General features: G+C 38.7%; 1 protein-coding gene across 1 annotated transcript in view; it reads left to right on the top strand.

The window, feature by feature from the left end:
• The window catches only part of Ophn1 (oligophrenin 1), a 333,717-nt gene that overhangs the window by 255,439 nt on the left and 61,103 nt on the right, over positions 1–17,175 (top strand). The window contains exons 17-19 of the mRNA XM_057759550.1: positions 7,002–7,086; positions 11,219–11,277; positions 12,042–12,147. Coding sequence (XP_057615533.1) covers positions 7,002–7,086; positions 11,219–11,277; positions 12,042–12,147 — 250 coding nt within the window. The remainder of the gene's footprint in view (positions 1–7,001; positions 7,087–11,218; positions 11,278–12,041; positions 12,148–17,175) is intronic.

Below are 17,175 nucleotides of genomic sequence, written 5' to 3'. Positions count from 1 at the left end.
GTGCCAAGATCAAGACTGTCATGCTTTTCGGTTAACCTTGAACCCACTTAGTTATGAATTATGAAATGATTCATGTATTGAACCTCCACAGGGCAGAGATTTTATTTTACTTACTATATACTTTTAGCTTCTTGAAATAGTGCTTGGAACAGAATAACTACTACATATGTGGTGAGTAAATGTATCATTAATGATGTTCTTCTTCTCAGTGGACACAATTTTAACTGTGGTCTCTAGGGGATATGGAGCTAGTCTTGGTGCAGTTTGGATACCACAGTGAGAGAGGGAAATGTTCAGAATTCTGAGTTTGTGATTAATGAACTTGGAGTTTCACCCTAGTTTTCTTCTTTAATTATAATTTGATTTTTTTGATTTCCCAATGATTTTGTCTTATTTTTTTTTAAATTCTGAATGCTTAAATGCCAACTTGTAGTTCCATTCAATATTGGAACTATAATTTAATAATAAATCTCTGTGTATCTGTGCAAACATTTTTCATATTTAATTCCTATATCTGTGCTTTGTCATTTCAGTATTGATTTTAGCACATTACACGCAGTCATCATTGCCTATACTAGAACATGCTTAGTTAGTTGAATTTCCGAAAGATTAAAAAGAAATTGTATCTATTCTTCACCAACTTCCTGAAAATATGTCTCTCATATACCTCGAAGGTCTCCAGATCTCCTTCAGGTTTGGTAAATAGAGAAACTAGCAAGACATAGCACACAGTTATTCTCGTGGCTGTAATTTATTATGGTCAAAAGACAAAGGAAAATTAGAAAAGAGGAAACATGTATGTGGTAGAATCCAGAAGAAGAAAAGGCACAAGCTTCCAGGATTCTTCTTCTAGGAGAGGTACCCAAGACCCAGACAGTTCCTCTAGTATTGGTTGTGATAGACACATACTGTTTTCACATGCTTTGCATGGTTTGATAGCCAGAAACTGATTTACTAAGTCTTTTATCAGGGCAGGCTGTGAATGCCACTTCTGCCCAGCACATACCCAAACCGTACAGCCTCAAAATAAAAGCAGGTCCTCAGCATAAACTATACTGTACAAGAAACCCAGAAACAGTGAAGGAGCCACTTTATAGATTCTAACAATGTCAGGGACCCTTGCAAATTCCAAGTTCCCAGGGTCCATTTTGCAAGGAAACCTTCCTTAGAACAATGGTATCTGGCCTGCTTTGTTAGCTTCTTTCTGAATACTACATTAATATAGTTAGTTTGCCTAAGTGGTTACCCCCGTAGAATGAAGCTATATTAACATGTTGGTTGTCTCCAGGAAAAAAACCTAACTACACAGAAATTTTCATAAAATAAAGTAATACTAAGCAATTCTTTCATGTTGTAACTCTGTCCGGGGCTGTGTTCTTATGCTGTCAAAATTATATATCTGGAAATTATTATTACCTTCTAATAGCTATTGATAAAAAGTAATTCTCTTGCCATCATTTTCCTTTCAGATAGTCTCAGTGTGACTTGCACTGGCTCATCTCTTACCCTTTCTGCTTGTGACTACATCCTCTCCTAGCCACTTGGTCTCGCCTGTGGATGGGCCTTTGTTACCATTTTTCATAGCTGAAGAAATTCACTTTTATTTTGTTGTTACTTGGTATGTTTTTATGATCCTCTACAGCCTAAGCATCTTCAGTGCTCTTCCTTTATCACCGAGTATGGCTGAAATCCTTGCTCTGGTATCTTTGCTCTAGAGCTTCATTCTGATCTACTTCATATTCCACCACAGATGCTACTATAAATATTAGCATATGACTTTTTTCTTTTTTTTAAATTTATTTATTAAAGATTTCTGCCTCCTCCCCACCACCGCCTCCCATTTCCCTCCCCCTCCCCCGATCAAGTCCCCCTCCCTTGTCAGCCCAAAGATCAATCAGGGTTCCCTGTCCTGTGCGAAGACCAAGGACCACCCACCTCCATCCAGGTCTATTAAGGTGAGCATCCAAACTGCCTAGGCTCCCACAAAGCCAGTACGTGCAGTAGGATAAAAAACCCATTGCCATTGTTCTTGAGTTCTCAGTAGTCCTCATTGTCCACTATGTTCTGCGAGTCCGGTTTTATCCCATGATTTTTCAGACCTGGGCCAGCAAGGCCAGCATATGAATTTTTTAAAGATTTATTTATTTATTATGTACACAACATTCTGCCTCCATGTATGCCCACATGCCAGAAGAGGGCGCCAGATCTCATTACAGATGGTTGTGAGCCACCATGTGGTTGCTGGGAATTGAACTCATGACCTCTGGAAGAGCAGCCAGTGCTCTTAACCACTGAGCCATCTCTCCAGCCCCTAGCATATGATTTTTAAAGTTCCTATTGATAGTCAGAGTTGGTTAGTTTGCCATCCCTGCAGATAGGTCATGTGTGAGAATTAAGGTATCACATCAAAGAATATTAAAATATCTATTGCTAGCCAAGCATAGCGGCACACCTTTACTCCCGGCACGTGGGAGGCAGAGGCAGGTAGATCTCTGTGTTTGAGGTCAGTCTGGTCTGCATAGGGAGTTCTGGGACAGCCAGGACCATATAGAGAAATCATGTCTCAAAATCAAAGAAAAATCAAATAAAACAATTACCTTCTTATTTACTGAGGTAGACTTGAAAGCTCCAGAATTTTTCTGAAGAGCACAGATTTCCTTAGTAAAAGAGATCTTTCAAATTTTAATCCAGAGCAAAGAAACTTAACTGTAAGTGAACTTCGTAAAAAGAAAGTTTGTTCCATGTTGAGTCTTCAAAAGATAAGAGAACACAGAGTTATCCACTCACAAATTCGGAGAAACTAAGCAATTTAAATTTGATATAACAAAAAGATCATTGCAAGAGAATAGATACTAAGGGCAGTGACAAATTCATTCCGAGTTTTGAAAATTGTTCCATTTAACCACTATTATTTTGAATACACACACACACACACACACAAAGGGAGATAGATTATAATTACTCCATTCCCCTTCTGTTTGCTGCTATAATCCTTCCCATTTATCTGTTTGCTCTCTTTCAAATTAAGACCCTCTTACTTATTGTTACACACATGCATATCTACACACACACACACACACACACACACACACACAAGCAAATATGTAAGATAAACCTTCTCAGTCTTTATAATGTTGCATGTATGTGTGTTTTCAGGGCTGATCGTTTGGTATTGGAAAGCAGCTGGTGTTCTCGTCCCACTTCCAGCCTTCCTTAGTTCTTTGGCTAGGGTTGAGGCCTTCTGAGCGTCCCGTCTTCCATTAGCATGGCTCCTGTGCCATCCTTGTTCAAGTCTTGCTTAGGTAGCTGTGTTGTTGAGAGTTGATGGGTGCAGCTGCCCTGACATTTCAAGATGAATTTTCATAGCAGAGTCCTGTTCCTTTAGCTCTTATAATTGATTCACCTCCCTCTCGCAAACCGATTCTTGAGTCTTAGGTGTAGGAGCTGTGTTGTAGACATGTCATTTAGGGGTGAGCTGCCCAGCTCTGCATTTTCATTGATTGTGGTTTTTGTAATGGTCTCCATCTGTTGCAAAGAGAATTTTTCTTGAGGACCAATGCTTTTTTCTGTGGTAGAAGGACAAATATTTAGAAAGGCAGGGACTAGGCTAGTTTAGTAAAGTGGTAATTGTAGGTTCTCCTCCAAGGTCTGTGACTTTACTAATCTTGGGTAGTTGACCAGGTTTCTGCTATCAGGCATGATGTCCCTCTTGTTGAATGGGTCTTGAATTTTAGAGAGCTGTTGCTTACCACCAAGGTATACTTGCCACTGTTGCAAAGTTAATTATCCTAACATGCTGGGCAGTGTTGTAGTTCATAGACACAATACCTGGGTAATACTATTAGTTGTTTCCTTCCTTTGGAAGCATGCATGGTTCCTTGTTGGAACATAAAAGCATATACAGGAAAGAGGCGTTTAGGAAAAATCCATTCCTGGTCTTCTGAGTCTTGTGTATGAAGTACTTGGTACCTTTATCAATAGGACCTTACCTTTCACCTCTGGGGGCAGTTCACCAGTCACAGCAGCAATAGCATCTACTGTTTTGGGAATCTCACGGAAATCTCAAAAGAGGGCTTCTTATGCCTGGTGTTAGGTTTTTCTGTTTTGTTTTGTTTTGTTTTGGATAGTCTGTGGCTCTTCGGGGAGCATTGCCATTTAAATTATATTTATTTGTATACAGAGTTTTATATTTGCTAGAGATATTTTAGGTATATAGTTAATAGTCTGATTCCTTATGACTCTTTCTGATACCTAAGGGAAATAAATAGGAAGCTATTTTGTTACCTTTCTCCCTCCTTCTTTTGTATTTGTATCCTTCCTTTTGGACCCGTTCCTCCCTCAGATCACTTGCATGGCGATATTCACTTTTCTGTTATTGCTCCTTGTCCTGTAACAGTATTTTTTAAACTTTTCTGATTTCTGTAATTACTCCAGATTATGTATTTACTCACATCTGAAGATTTGGAGTTAGGAACCTCAGATATGACCATTTGTCTTTCTGGACTTAGGTTACATCACTCACTATGATAGTTTATAGTTTCATCCATTTACTTGCAAGTAGCATTTTTCTTTACATGTACATAGTATTCATAGTAATATATGTGCCATGTTTTTATCATCCGTTTTTTAGTTGAAGGACATTTAGGTTGTTTCATTTCCTCCTTGTTGTGAATAGAGCAGCAATGAACATGTCCAAGTAAGTGTCTGTGGAGCGGAGTGTTGAGTCCTTTGGGAATGTGCTGAGGAGTGGTTTAGCTGGATCATATAGTAGGTTTATTTTTAGCTTTTTGAGGATTCTTTACACTGATTTTCAGAGTTGGATGGACCAGTTTACAATTCCACCAACAGCGAATGAGGGTTCCCCTTTCCCCCATATCCTGTACAACTTTTATTGTTAGTTGTGATCTTTGCCATTATGACTGGAGTAAGGTGAAATTGACATCTAGGTAAAGATTTGTTATGCCCTACTTGTTTTCTGGGTGTTCTCTTCTTGAGTCTATAAACTGAGTCTCTAGAGAGACAGCTAGTAGCCAACCTGTATTCTTTTGTAGGGCTTTGCTGTGTTTTTTGTTTGCTGGAAGTTTAATTTTTGTAGGTTGTACATTTATAGATGTTTTTGGTTTACAATATCAGTTGAAATTTCTAGAAGTCTAAATCATAACTTCACTGAATGTTGCAATTTAGCAACATAGCACTTTGTTGTAAGGGCTGCATTGTAGTTCTATTAATTGGGGCTGGGCACCTTCCAGTCATTCTCAACATTCTCAATAGTCTTTCTCTCTCTCTCTCTCTCTCTCTCTCTCTCTCTCTCTCTCTCTCTCTCTCTCTCTCTCTCTCTCACACACACACACACACACACAGAGAGAGAGAGAGAGAGAGAGAGAGAGAGAGAGAGAGAGAGAGAGAGAGAGTTTTCTGATGATTCCTTCCTGCATTTGTGCTTTGGCATTTATTGTTTTTGTTAGTCTTGGGAAATTCTTAGTTGTTCAGTTTTTTTCCTGTTCTTTATTTCTTTTCCTTTTCTTTCCTGTTCCCTTCTTTCTTCCACCACCACTGGGAATTGAACTCAAGGCCTTACAGATGCAATAAAAGCACGGTGCTACTGAGCTACACCCAAAAATCTCTCTTTTATCTGTTGCATCATCATGGTGATTCTTATCACATGTATATTATACCTTTCATAGCTTTAGATCTTTTTTTGGTTTGTATTTCCATTTTAGAAGTTCCTATTGGCATTTTTTCAGACTCACTGATGTTTTGCTGAACCGTGTTCAGTTTTTAAAGGCATTCTTCCTATTACAGTTTTTTGATTTTTTATTATGCTTCTTTAGATTTGAATCTACTGATTTATCCATCTCTTCGCTTATGTTATCCACTTTGTGTAGTATAGTCCTTAGCATTAATCACAGGTGTTTCCAGTTACTGAGTTCATATTTCCAAAACATGTCAAAGTGTGGTTTTTATGTTGCTTCTGCATCTTTGAGCTGTGTTTTCTGACTTTTTGTAAGCTGGACAGGACAATAATAGATTAAAAAATAGTGGAGGCGCATGTACCTTTAGTGTGGAGCTTTATGTTTGACTCAGGTTAAATTGCGTTTTTGTCTTTCCTCTAGCTTTGGTTTTCCATAGAGACTTAGTGAATTGTGCTGTTCTTTTAGTCAGAATGGGTCCTGTGCAGAAGGACGTGGTGGTAAGGTGTCATGGTAGGGGGAAGTGTTCCATAACTTCTGTGATTCTTTGTCTACTGTCCCCCTGGGCTGTGACCGTTCTCAGCACCTCTCAGTTTATTTTTGGTGTGACTTTTAAGGATAGGCATATGGGTATGGCGTTGAATGCTTTCTTCAATATCCGCTTCATTTAGACTGTGATAAACTGTAGTAGTTGGAGTATGGTAAAATAGTTCCTGTTATGCAGCAAAGTTCCTGGCGTGTGCTTACTTTTTTACTACCTTTACTAGAAGCATGAATTCGTGAGGAGATTTTTCTTAGTTTTCTACTCTAGAAAACTGATAACATTCTCAAGGTAAAGCTACTAGGGAACCCAAACCGGAGGTATTCCCTGATGGGATTGGGCCACTCAATTTGTAACTCTGAAACTCATACTTATTGGGTCTTAGCAATTTTTTTAACTTACAGGTTAGCTTTTCCTGGGCTGGGAATGGTTTTCATGGCGTTTCTGCTCTTGAGCTTCTGCCAGGGAGTGCTTCTCAGTTTGGCAGCAGCAGCTTTCCTCGCCATCTCTGAACTTTGGTAATCTAGAGTCGTTCATTTTGTTCAGCATTATTTTTTCTCATAGGGTGTCTAGAAGAGATGATTTCCAAATTTCTTACATACTGAGACAGAATACAAGATGATGTTTTTTAAGTGAAAAGATTTCTTTGTGTAAAGTTTTGGTCTCATGAAAATGTATTAGAGTAACTAATTAATTTACCTCATCTTATAGAAAAAGGTAAAATCTGTTGGAAGATTATTTTTTGTTTCATTTTGTTTTGTTTTCCTTAGATCCAAAATGCCCAGGAGATGTCGATTTTCATAATAGTGACTGGGACATTAAGACAATCACAAGCTCCTTAAAATTCTACCTCAGGTATGTTTTATTCAATTGGATCTTGACTTTTTATAATTGATGAAATTTGTCTAAGAGGATTTCTGTTTAATGTTTTTTGTTTGTCTTTGAGACATGTACTAACTATGTAGCCCAGGCTGGACTGGCACTAGATACAATCATCCTTCCTCAGTCTCCTGAAAGCTAAAATTATAGACATTGGCTACGACCTCAAGCTCTTGAAAACTTGTATTATGAGGATTTGATTTAGAAAGCATTTGTTTCTGAAAAAATACTTAAAAAAAACACTATTATTTAAAACCATCCTCTTGTGGATATAGCTCAGCAGTAGAGTCCTCACCCCAGAGAGAGAAAGAGAAATAGAATATGGCTATACCATACTTTCATGTCCTTACCAATATAAATGGAAATATAAAAGAAAATACAAAGTTGGGGATAAATGAGCGACAGCAATAAGAAAAAAGATAAGCAAAATTTGGGGATATACAGTACTTATAAAATTAATGTCTTATTTATAGGCATAAGTATATGTTATTTAAAATATGTTTGAATATGTATATATAGACATGTATATTTACATAATTCAAAGACTATACACACACACACATATATATATTATGTACATATCCGTTGATTTTCTTTTGAGACAGGGTCCGACTTTGCAGGCTGGACTGGAGCTCTCTGTGTAGATCAGGCTGGCCTCCATTCACAGAAATCCACTTGCCCCTGCCTCTGTGCTGCTGGGATTAAATGTGTGCACTGCCACCACACATAGCACTACTTTCAGTTACCCACTACCATTCTTTATGCTCTATAACATGCACTATAGTTTCAAGTTCAAGTCTTATCTTTTCCATTTTTGTGGTCTTTTATCATTAAGATAGATGTTTAAACTCTGTACCGTATCATTATTCTAAACAGCTGGGTCATGATATTGCTGTTGAATGACCTTACACTATAGCATCATCTTGATGTAGTTCTAATTTCATATAACTGTGAATGCTATGTTCAGAAACATGTCTATTATTTTTTATATTCTTTTTCCTTGATTTTATTGAGCTTACATTTTTTCTCTGCTCCCCTCTCTGTCTCTCCCCTCCCCTTCAACCCTCTCCCATGGTCCCCATGCTCCCAATTTACCCAGGAGATCTTGTCTTTGTCTACTTCCCATGTAGATTAGATCCACATATGTCTCTCTTGGGGTCCTCATTGTTGTCTAGGTTCTCTGGGATTGTGATTTGTGGGCTGTTTTTGCTTTATGTTTAGAAACCACCTATGAATGAGTAATATGATATTTGTCTTTCTGGGTCTGGGTAACCTCACTAAATATGATGTTTTTTAGCTCCATCCATTTTCCTGTAAATTTCAAGATGTCGTTATTTTCTCTGCCATGTAGTACTCCATTGTGTAAATGTACCACATTTTCCTTATCCGTTCTTCAGTCAAGGGACATTTAAGTTGTTTCCAGGTTCTGGCTATGACAAACAATGTTGCTTGTGTCGAGCACATGTCCTTGTGCATCCTTTGGATATATACCCAAAAGTGGTCTTGAGGAAGGTTGTTTCCTAATTTTCTGAGAAATTGCCACACTGACATCCAAAGGGGCTGTACCAACTTGCACTCCCACCAGCAATGGAGGAGTGTTTCCTTTACTCCACATCCTCTCCAGCATAAGTTGTCATCACTGTTTTTGATCTTGGCCATTCTTACAGGTGTAAGATGGAATATCAGAGTTGTTTTGATTTGCATTTCTCTGATGACTAAGGATGTTGAGCATTTCCTTAAGTGTCTTTCAGTCATTTTAGATTCCTCTGAGACATGCCTATTCTGTCTTACAAAGAAAGGAACTGCTATTGGAGAGCTTATCCTGTGATAGTCACTGTGCTAGCTGCTAATATTAACACCTTCATTGATTATTTGTTTATCCCTATTCCTGTGTTCCACAGGAAGTGCAATACTCCTTTTCTTTTTACAGATGGGGAAACTCAGGTTCTTGCTTCCCCAACAAAGTATGTATGTGGTTATAGGTGATATCTTTTGAACTTAAATCTCTGACTTAAAAGGCTACTTTTCCTTGGGTGTCTTCCCCCCCAACCCCAATACCTGTTTTCAGGGGCCATGACCGACTTTGTGATGTGGGGATAGTTTAATAACAAGAGAGTAGTCTTATATGAATAATTTCCAAAGGTAATCAACTTAGATGAGTAAGTGATGTACCGTCCCTACCCTCTTTAAAAGCAATATCTTCACAGATGTGTTTCAAGGGCTTTCTTCAATTGAAAGCCTTTCTAGCTTAAACCTAATCAGCAGAAGGGAAGGCCAAGTCTAAAACTATTAGTGGCCGACACAGGTAGCAAGAGGTGATCATTAGAGAAGCTGTCATATGTGCTAGGCTGTCGTCACTATTGATTTATTTCAATTTTGTTTTTAAGAAAGAGGATTTGTTTTGACTTGTAGCTTAATAAAGTATCCAGTCCACCCTAGAAGGAAGGGAAGTGATGGCAGCGATGCACACGAGCGCACATTGCATTTGCAGTCAAGATGCAAAGTTTTGCTTTTAGTTTATGTAAAGTTTCATAGCAGTGGCATAAGTGGCAAGAAAAGAGCTCAGAAGGAGTTTGTGGGTGGAATCCTTTTGCTGCTTGGGATCGTGAGGGAGAAAGGAATCTGGTGTGGGCAATCAGACAGAATCAGGATCAACTGATAATGAAGTGAATGTGCACGACCACGGGGCCATTTGGATTTGCCACGGGAAAATAATGTTTAGTAAGAAATTAGATGCCAGGCCCTTCTTGTGCCTTTCAGTGGCAGAAGTGGAAATCACCATGCTGTGCTTGTGCTTAAAACCACAAGAACAGATACCCCTCTGCTTCAGGAAAGATACAGACTTTTGGGAAACAGCAGTGCAATGTTTTATAGTACTCCCTTTTGTCTAATAGTAGCTGCCACTGAAGTAGAATCAAATCAATGGCCAAAGTATGAAAATGAGTGTATTTCCTATAAAAAATATTCATTTCCCATCTCTGTTGAAGATGGAAATATCTGACTCCCTTGAGCCCACGTGCTTCTTTGTGTAAGTAAATATGTCTGCTTTTGGGAAAATAAAGGCAATGTCATGTAAGTGCAGATTAATATCAGATGTGCAGTATGAAAATCTCCTAGCCTCTGTAGATATTTGAGTTTTCCAGCCCTCTAGTGTTGTAAAAACAGAAAAGGAGCCATGATAAATTCCCAGAGAAGATAAATTATAAAAGGTCAAAGTGGTGAGAGGAAACACCAAAATCAAGTGATTCAACAGAACCCAAGAGGTAAGTCTCAAGGAGGCTTGTTAACAACCCCAAAATGATGCAAAGGTAAAAAATGGCGGTTTTCTTTGTGTGCAGCATTGAAGCAGTCACTGGTGGTACTGGTCAGAACAGCTTCATTGGAGCAGTTGGGCTGAGTCAGGTCATGATGGATTAGCGAGTGAACCAGGGGGTTCCGGGACTAAGAAGTAGACATGTCCATTGCTTTGTATAGAAACCTGGCTGCAAATGTGTACAACAGCTCATCAAATGATCTTGTCTATGTTCCTGCCTCTGTGGTTAGTGCTTGCCCAAGTTTTAGTGCCATCCCAGACAGAACTCATCTCTTTGTTTCAGTCCTGCTCTACTTCATAGGACCAGCGGAAGGGTCAAATAGAACAGATACTAAAGCGCTTTGGAAATAATTCCTTAGATCCACCAATTTATAAGCGTGTTGTCATATTTCGAGTAGGTCTATTTTAGAATTGGCAGGATTGGTTTTTATTTCCTTTCACTTTGGGGAGCTAATTGGAGGCCTTGATGGAAGCTGCAGTCTATATTTTGGCAGATCTTCTTTTAAATATGAGGAAGAGACCAGATTAGCCGTTCTCATCAACTTAGACCATGAAACCCAATGGACAAGTTCAACAGAACCGCTACATACAGGCTGCCCATGCATGCTTCAGCATTGCCAGGGCATAGATTTCATTCATTTCAATTTCATTCTTTCAGACATAGATCCCATTGGTAAACTTCTGTGAGATGGGTGTAATCAGGCTAAGGCATGGGGCCTTAGTACTTGTAGAACTGAGAGTCCAAGGTCTGTTTACTCCTTCCTCCAAAAGAGTGATCCCCTTCATTTGTTTCAGGAATCTTTCCGAACCTGTCATGACTTATAAGCTTCACAAAGAGCTCGTCTCTGCTGCCAGTAAGTATGTGCACTGCTCGTTCAATTGGTTGCTCTGGTTTCCTAGTAAGCTTATGGTAAAAAGCCTGAAGACTGCTTTGGGGGACAATTCCCAAAATAAACTGATGTTGCCCACTGCCAAATGAGAGTAGTTTTGATTGCTAACTTTTTGAGGTAAATAATTTTGATAGCCAATGTTAGTTACATGGTTTCAAGTAATTGACTAAGGGGAGGTACGTGGTATGTACTTCCTGGCTCTTTCAGTGATTGATTTGGGAAGGCAGCACCCTTAGCGCTTCAAGCATAGTAGGTGGGAAAAAGGTTTCCAACTGGAGGCTTTGCTTGGGGCTTTAGAGACAGCCTGCTGTGCCTGGGATTCTGCCTGCCTCTGAACCTGAGTCCACAATCTTCCATTCCCCACTTTCGAATTTCTTCATCCTTCTAGGCCTATATTTTGTTTCTTATCTTTCTAATCTCCCCTTGCCATTGCTGACTTTGTTTCTGTTTTTTCTCATTTATTCGGTGTGTCTGTGCCTATTTAGCTGTTTCCTCTCTTCATCTTTTTTATTATCTTCCTCCCCTTTCTTCTCTCTCCTTCCCTCTTCCTTTCTCCCTCTCCCTGTGCTCAGGTGTGTGTGTGTGTGTGTGTGTGTGTGTGTGTGCACGCACACACGTGCATACGTGCACGTGCATGTGTTCATGCACATGCATATGTGTGCACATTTAGAGTTTACTTAATCCAGTCACCTAGAAGCCAAACCATCTCTCTTTGTTCTCTCTGCCAGAATCTGACAACCTGGATTACCGTCTGGGGGCTATTCACTCCCTAGTATATAAGCTACCAGAAAAGAACCGGGAGATGCTGGAACTTCTAATCAGACACTTGGTAAAGTAAGTAACTGCCGGGGTTTCAAAAAGAGTTTGTGTTGTTGGTCTGGAACACATGAGAGGACTGAAGAAGAAAAACTGATTCCTAACTCATTGAACCCCCCCCCCACACACACCTTTTTCTCCTGCCATCTGAATATTCTCTGAGGGAGGTCAGTTTTGCATTCACCCGTGTATGTATCCTGGAGTCCACAGGCCCTTACTCTGTTGTAGCTGAAAGGTAGCAGTAAGGGAAGTGTGCTGTGCATTAGGACCAGACATGTACTTTATTGTCAGACGAGCCTAGTTCTACCACTTAGCTGTCCTTAAGTGAGCCTCCCTGAGCCTCTCTATGTTTATCTCTATGGTGAGAATACTGATGACCATGAAGTAGGAGTGTCATGGATTCAGATGAACATAGGAAAGGCTGTGACATAGAGTGAGCTCTTAAGAAGTGCAATTTGTGTGTGTGTGTGTGTGTGTGTAATCTTAGCACTTGGGAGGATAGTGTAGAAAGACTGTCAGCTAGAGGCCAGACTAGCCAATTATGTAGTGATACCCTGCCAATGGAAAGAAAGAATAAAAGAAAGGAAGTAAGGAATGAGAAGGGGGAAGGAAGGGAGGGATGGATTGGAAGAGGGATGAAGAGAGGGAAGAGGGATGAAGAGAGAGAGGAGGAGAGTTGGGACAAAAGAGAAATGAATAAAATAAAAGATATTAGGATGTGGTCAAGCTCCTGGCCTGCTGTGGAGATGGCAGGAGATTTACTTAGAAGGGGTACACATGCTCCGTGACGATGCATCATGAAAAAGATTCAGTTTTGTGAATGAAGATTGATGTTCTTGAATCAAAACAAAGACAGACGGCATGCAGTTGAGAAGTTATCAAACTTTGAGTGTTTATTTCAGTTCTGTTGCTAGCTCATTTAATTGCTGTGCCCCTCTCTAGGCCCCTCCTGGTATTTTAAGCAGCAATGTGTAAAACAGCATAACATTACAATAGATCCTAAGCATATATTTAGCAAATATGCCTATCTATACACTCTCAAAATTCATCATGCTATATAGAACCTCATATGGGAAGAATCTAAACACCTAATCTCCAGGCTTTTAGTGATAGTGAGATCTCAGACTAAGGACCCTCTTGGCTGCCCCTGTGAGATATATATTGAACACTCTGTGTATCTGGACCTCGTGTGTTCCTGTGATGTGAGGTATCTCCAGAAATCTCATCCAGCTTGTACCTTCTAAGATTGTTTATGCACTTCTACTGCAAGTGGATATTAAAGATGCTGATATAGATAATAAACATGGATAGCAAAATGATAGATTTTGGTTTATTGCTGATGTCTGCAGCTCAGGCTAATAAAGAGTATTAAGAGACATGTTCTCTCCAAAATGTACTTTGATGTAATCTTAGCAAAAATACAAAAATCAACGAAGAAATTATTTGTGCATTAATTTGATGTTGGGAAAGTAACTTTGAGTTCCATTTCTAGCTCTAGCTCTAGTTTGTTGTATAATCTAAAGAAAGTCCTTCCACTCCTAGTTATTAATGTAGAGCTTGTTCCTTGATAACTGGAAGGAACTGAATCAGCTATTTTTCAAGGCATTCTGTTAGCTGTGACTTTCTGAAAATCTAATATGTGACAAGATCCCAATAACTCATCATAATGTTCCTGCTGATAGTGAGTGATGGGGCATTGGCCTCCATCTTCCCATATAACTGGTTTACCTCCGCATTCCTGCTCCTCAAGATCTTTGAAACAAAAGAGATACATATAGATATATCACAGAGCTGGAAAGCATTAAATGTGTGGAAATGTAATACCTAATCTCACAGTAGTAATGAAATGCAGATCAAACTTCTACTGAGCTCCCATTCATTGAAAAATTTAACACATGCGCATATTAATTTTCACTTCAGTCTACCAGGCACACTTTTTGGCATCTACTCTAAATATACATCTCCACAAATGCAAGGCAGTGTTGGTCAGTGCAGCATAATTTTAATAACAAAAATTGGATAGTACATGCCCAACAAAGAGGGCTTGTTGGGTGAATAAGGGTATATCCCACATGTAGTAATGTGTACTCATAAAAAAAGAATAAGGACTTTGTCTATGCAGGATTTTCCCCACTTGATACATTATACATGTTAGGTTATAAAATAAGCAACAGCAACAACAAAAAAGGCCTAAAATATAAATCAAGGGTTGTAATATTTTAGAGCATTTTCCTAATAGAAGAGGAAAATTTTAAATATTAGAAATCATATGCATGTTAAGGTCAAATGAAGCACAATGTGATTTTAAAAATATGTAATGATTCCAAAAGTTAAATACCGGCTTCTACAAGACCTGGGGATTCTATTTCCTCACTGTATACCTGAGATAAATCAAAACAGATGTCCTTACAAAACTTTACACACAGATATTTATAACAGCATTATCCATAATTATTTAATAGTGTCAGTAAACCTAGCACCTGTCACTATATAAATTGATAGACAAAATATTGCATAGTATTTAGGAGTTGCTGATACTAGGTGTGGTGCTTTTTATGGAATAATGAGAGCTTCTTGCATTAGACGTTGGTAGTAGTTATATCACCCTACGAATATACTAAAAGCCGTTGGATAATACTCTTGTAAATGGGGAACTTTATGGCAGTTAAACCTCAGCAAAATTATGAAAATGGTATTAATGTCATGGAGGGGATAGGGACAAGAATTAGATTTCTCTGAGTCACCTTCTGATGTAGATTTTACTTCCAATCAGTACTAATTTGTACAAATCTAAAAGTAAAATAAAAACAAGCAAATCTCAAGAACCCTAAAACAGAACAGCCAAAAAGCAGGTGCATGATTGTCAACTTGGTGATAGGAACACATAGAGAAAGGAGCTATTTCAACTAAGTTGTCAGTCCTTGCCTCTCACTCATCCTTATGTAATGACCCTGGAAAGCAAGAAAGAGCTACAAATAAATTTTAATCATCATTCGGTTGTTTTATTACTAGTCATATAAATATGATATAAAATATATAAACATTTTACAAGGAAAACAAATATCTATTGCATGAATATTTGTATGTGTTTATACACTAAGAAATAAGAGAATTGGATATGAAGGTAGAAATGAAGAACGGAGTTTCGCAATATTAAAGATAAAGGGGAAATGTTGTAGAATATTATTATAAGATGTGTTGCTTTTGTTTATGCTATATTTGTTTAACTCCATGAAGCTTTGTTATTATGCCTGTCTAAAACTCCTGATGGCCTAATAAAGAGCTGAATGACCAATAGCAAGGCAGGAGAAAGGATAGACGGGCTGGCAGACAGAATAAATAGGAGAAATCTAGAAGAGAAGAAGGAGCTAGAGAGAACAAGGAGAGGAGGACATCAGGGGCCAGCCACCCAGCCACTGAGTAAGAAGGAAAGTAAGATATACAGAAGTAACAAAAGGGGAAAAAAACCCAGAGACAAAAGGTAGAAGGGATAATTTAAGTTAAGAAAAACTGGCAAGAGACAAGCAATGCTAAGGTTGGGCACTTATAAGTAATAATAAGCCTCCATGTGTGTAATTTATTTGGGAGCTGGGTGCTTGGCCCCCCCAAAGAGTAAAGAGTCCAAAGAATAAAAACAACAACAAAGGGGGTGTCGATGAATTCACTCTACCAAATAAAACAAAAACCTTTTTTCCATCCTTGAAATGGTTCTCTCCCTCACCCTTCAAATGTGAGTATACCTAGTGCCCAGTTCTTTGTATCTAAATTCTATTCCCTTTTCAAAAGGACCAGAGCAGCTTAGAAAAGTGGCCTTTCCAGATCTGGGGTTTGGAAAGACAAGGTGAGCCGTGGGTAAATTATACCATAAAGAAAGGGATTTGCAGTATGTGGAAGGAGGGGGAGGGAAATGGGAAACAGGGAGGAGGTGGAAATTTTAATTAAAAAAGAATAAAATAAAATTAAAAAAAAGAAAGGGATTTGCTTGAATAGGTTGACACCAATGACGTTTGGGAAACCCGCATAGGAATACTTGCTAAGAGCACATTGATGAAGCAGAGATTCCTGGAGGAGGTGGTAAAGACAGAATAGCTATTATAGAAGAACAGCAGCTAATGAATGTGGGAGTGATAGCCATGTCATTAGCATGTAGCTGCACTGCCTTGGTTTTGAGCACTGATTAAATGATCAAATCGAGAGACAAGATATTCTTATCATTTTAATGTATTGCTTCAGGCTACTAATTATAAATGGACACTGTGGATCTTCACAATGAGGCTCTGTGACAGATGCTGCCTTAAATCATTGGTCAATGTTAGCATCACCAATAATGACACAAATTGACCCTATATGTCTCCTAATTTGATAAAGTGTGAAGTATAAAGCATGAAACTATGAAATGTTTAATGTGAATCGAACTGAGAGACGAAAGGCTATAAATACAGAGAATGCTTGACAATCTATGAGATTATTGGCTTGGATTTATTTTTTCCAAGTCAGTATCGTGGGAAAAGAGGTAGGGATCTCAAAAGGCAAATGCAGCGCAAGAATTTTGATTTTTACCAACATGTTAAAAACTCAGTTTAAAAGACTTGTTTTCTCTTGACACTTGAGAGAATTTAATTATGGCATAGATATTAGGTGGTGTGGAATTGCAAATTTTCTTCTACATAAAAATCTTGTTATAGTCTAGTAGGAAATTTTGCTTTGTCTTTCAGTATGAATGCTGGTAGTTTAGGGATTAATCAATTTACTTCCGGAGATGTCGGAAAACATACACAGAGAAAGCAAGTGCAGCAAAGTACTGATGACTGAAGCTTCCTGTAGGCTGACCAGATGTCCACAGTACTTGTCTTAGTCTTTTATCACTGTGACAAAATACCAGAATAAAGTAACCTGACGGGAGGGCATATTTATTTTGACCCATCACTTCATCAGGGTAGAGTGAGCGGGGCATGTCCATGACAAGACACAACACCTTATATTACAGTGGCAAGGCTTAGTGAGGAGGGGGGAAGAAGGGTAAAAGAGAGAGATGGAGAGAATGTG

The sequence above is a fragment of the Chionomys nivalis genome, chromosome X (assembly GCF_950005125.1).
Source record: "Chionomys nivalis chromosome X, mChiNiv1.1, whole genome shotgun sequence".
In the NCBI taxonomy this organism is placed as follows: domain Eukaryota; kingdom Metazoa; phylum Chordata; class Mammalia; order Rodentia; family Cricetidae; genus Chionomys; species Chionomys nivalis.
This window is presented reverse-complemented; position numbering and strand designations above follow the sequence as displayed.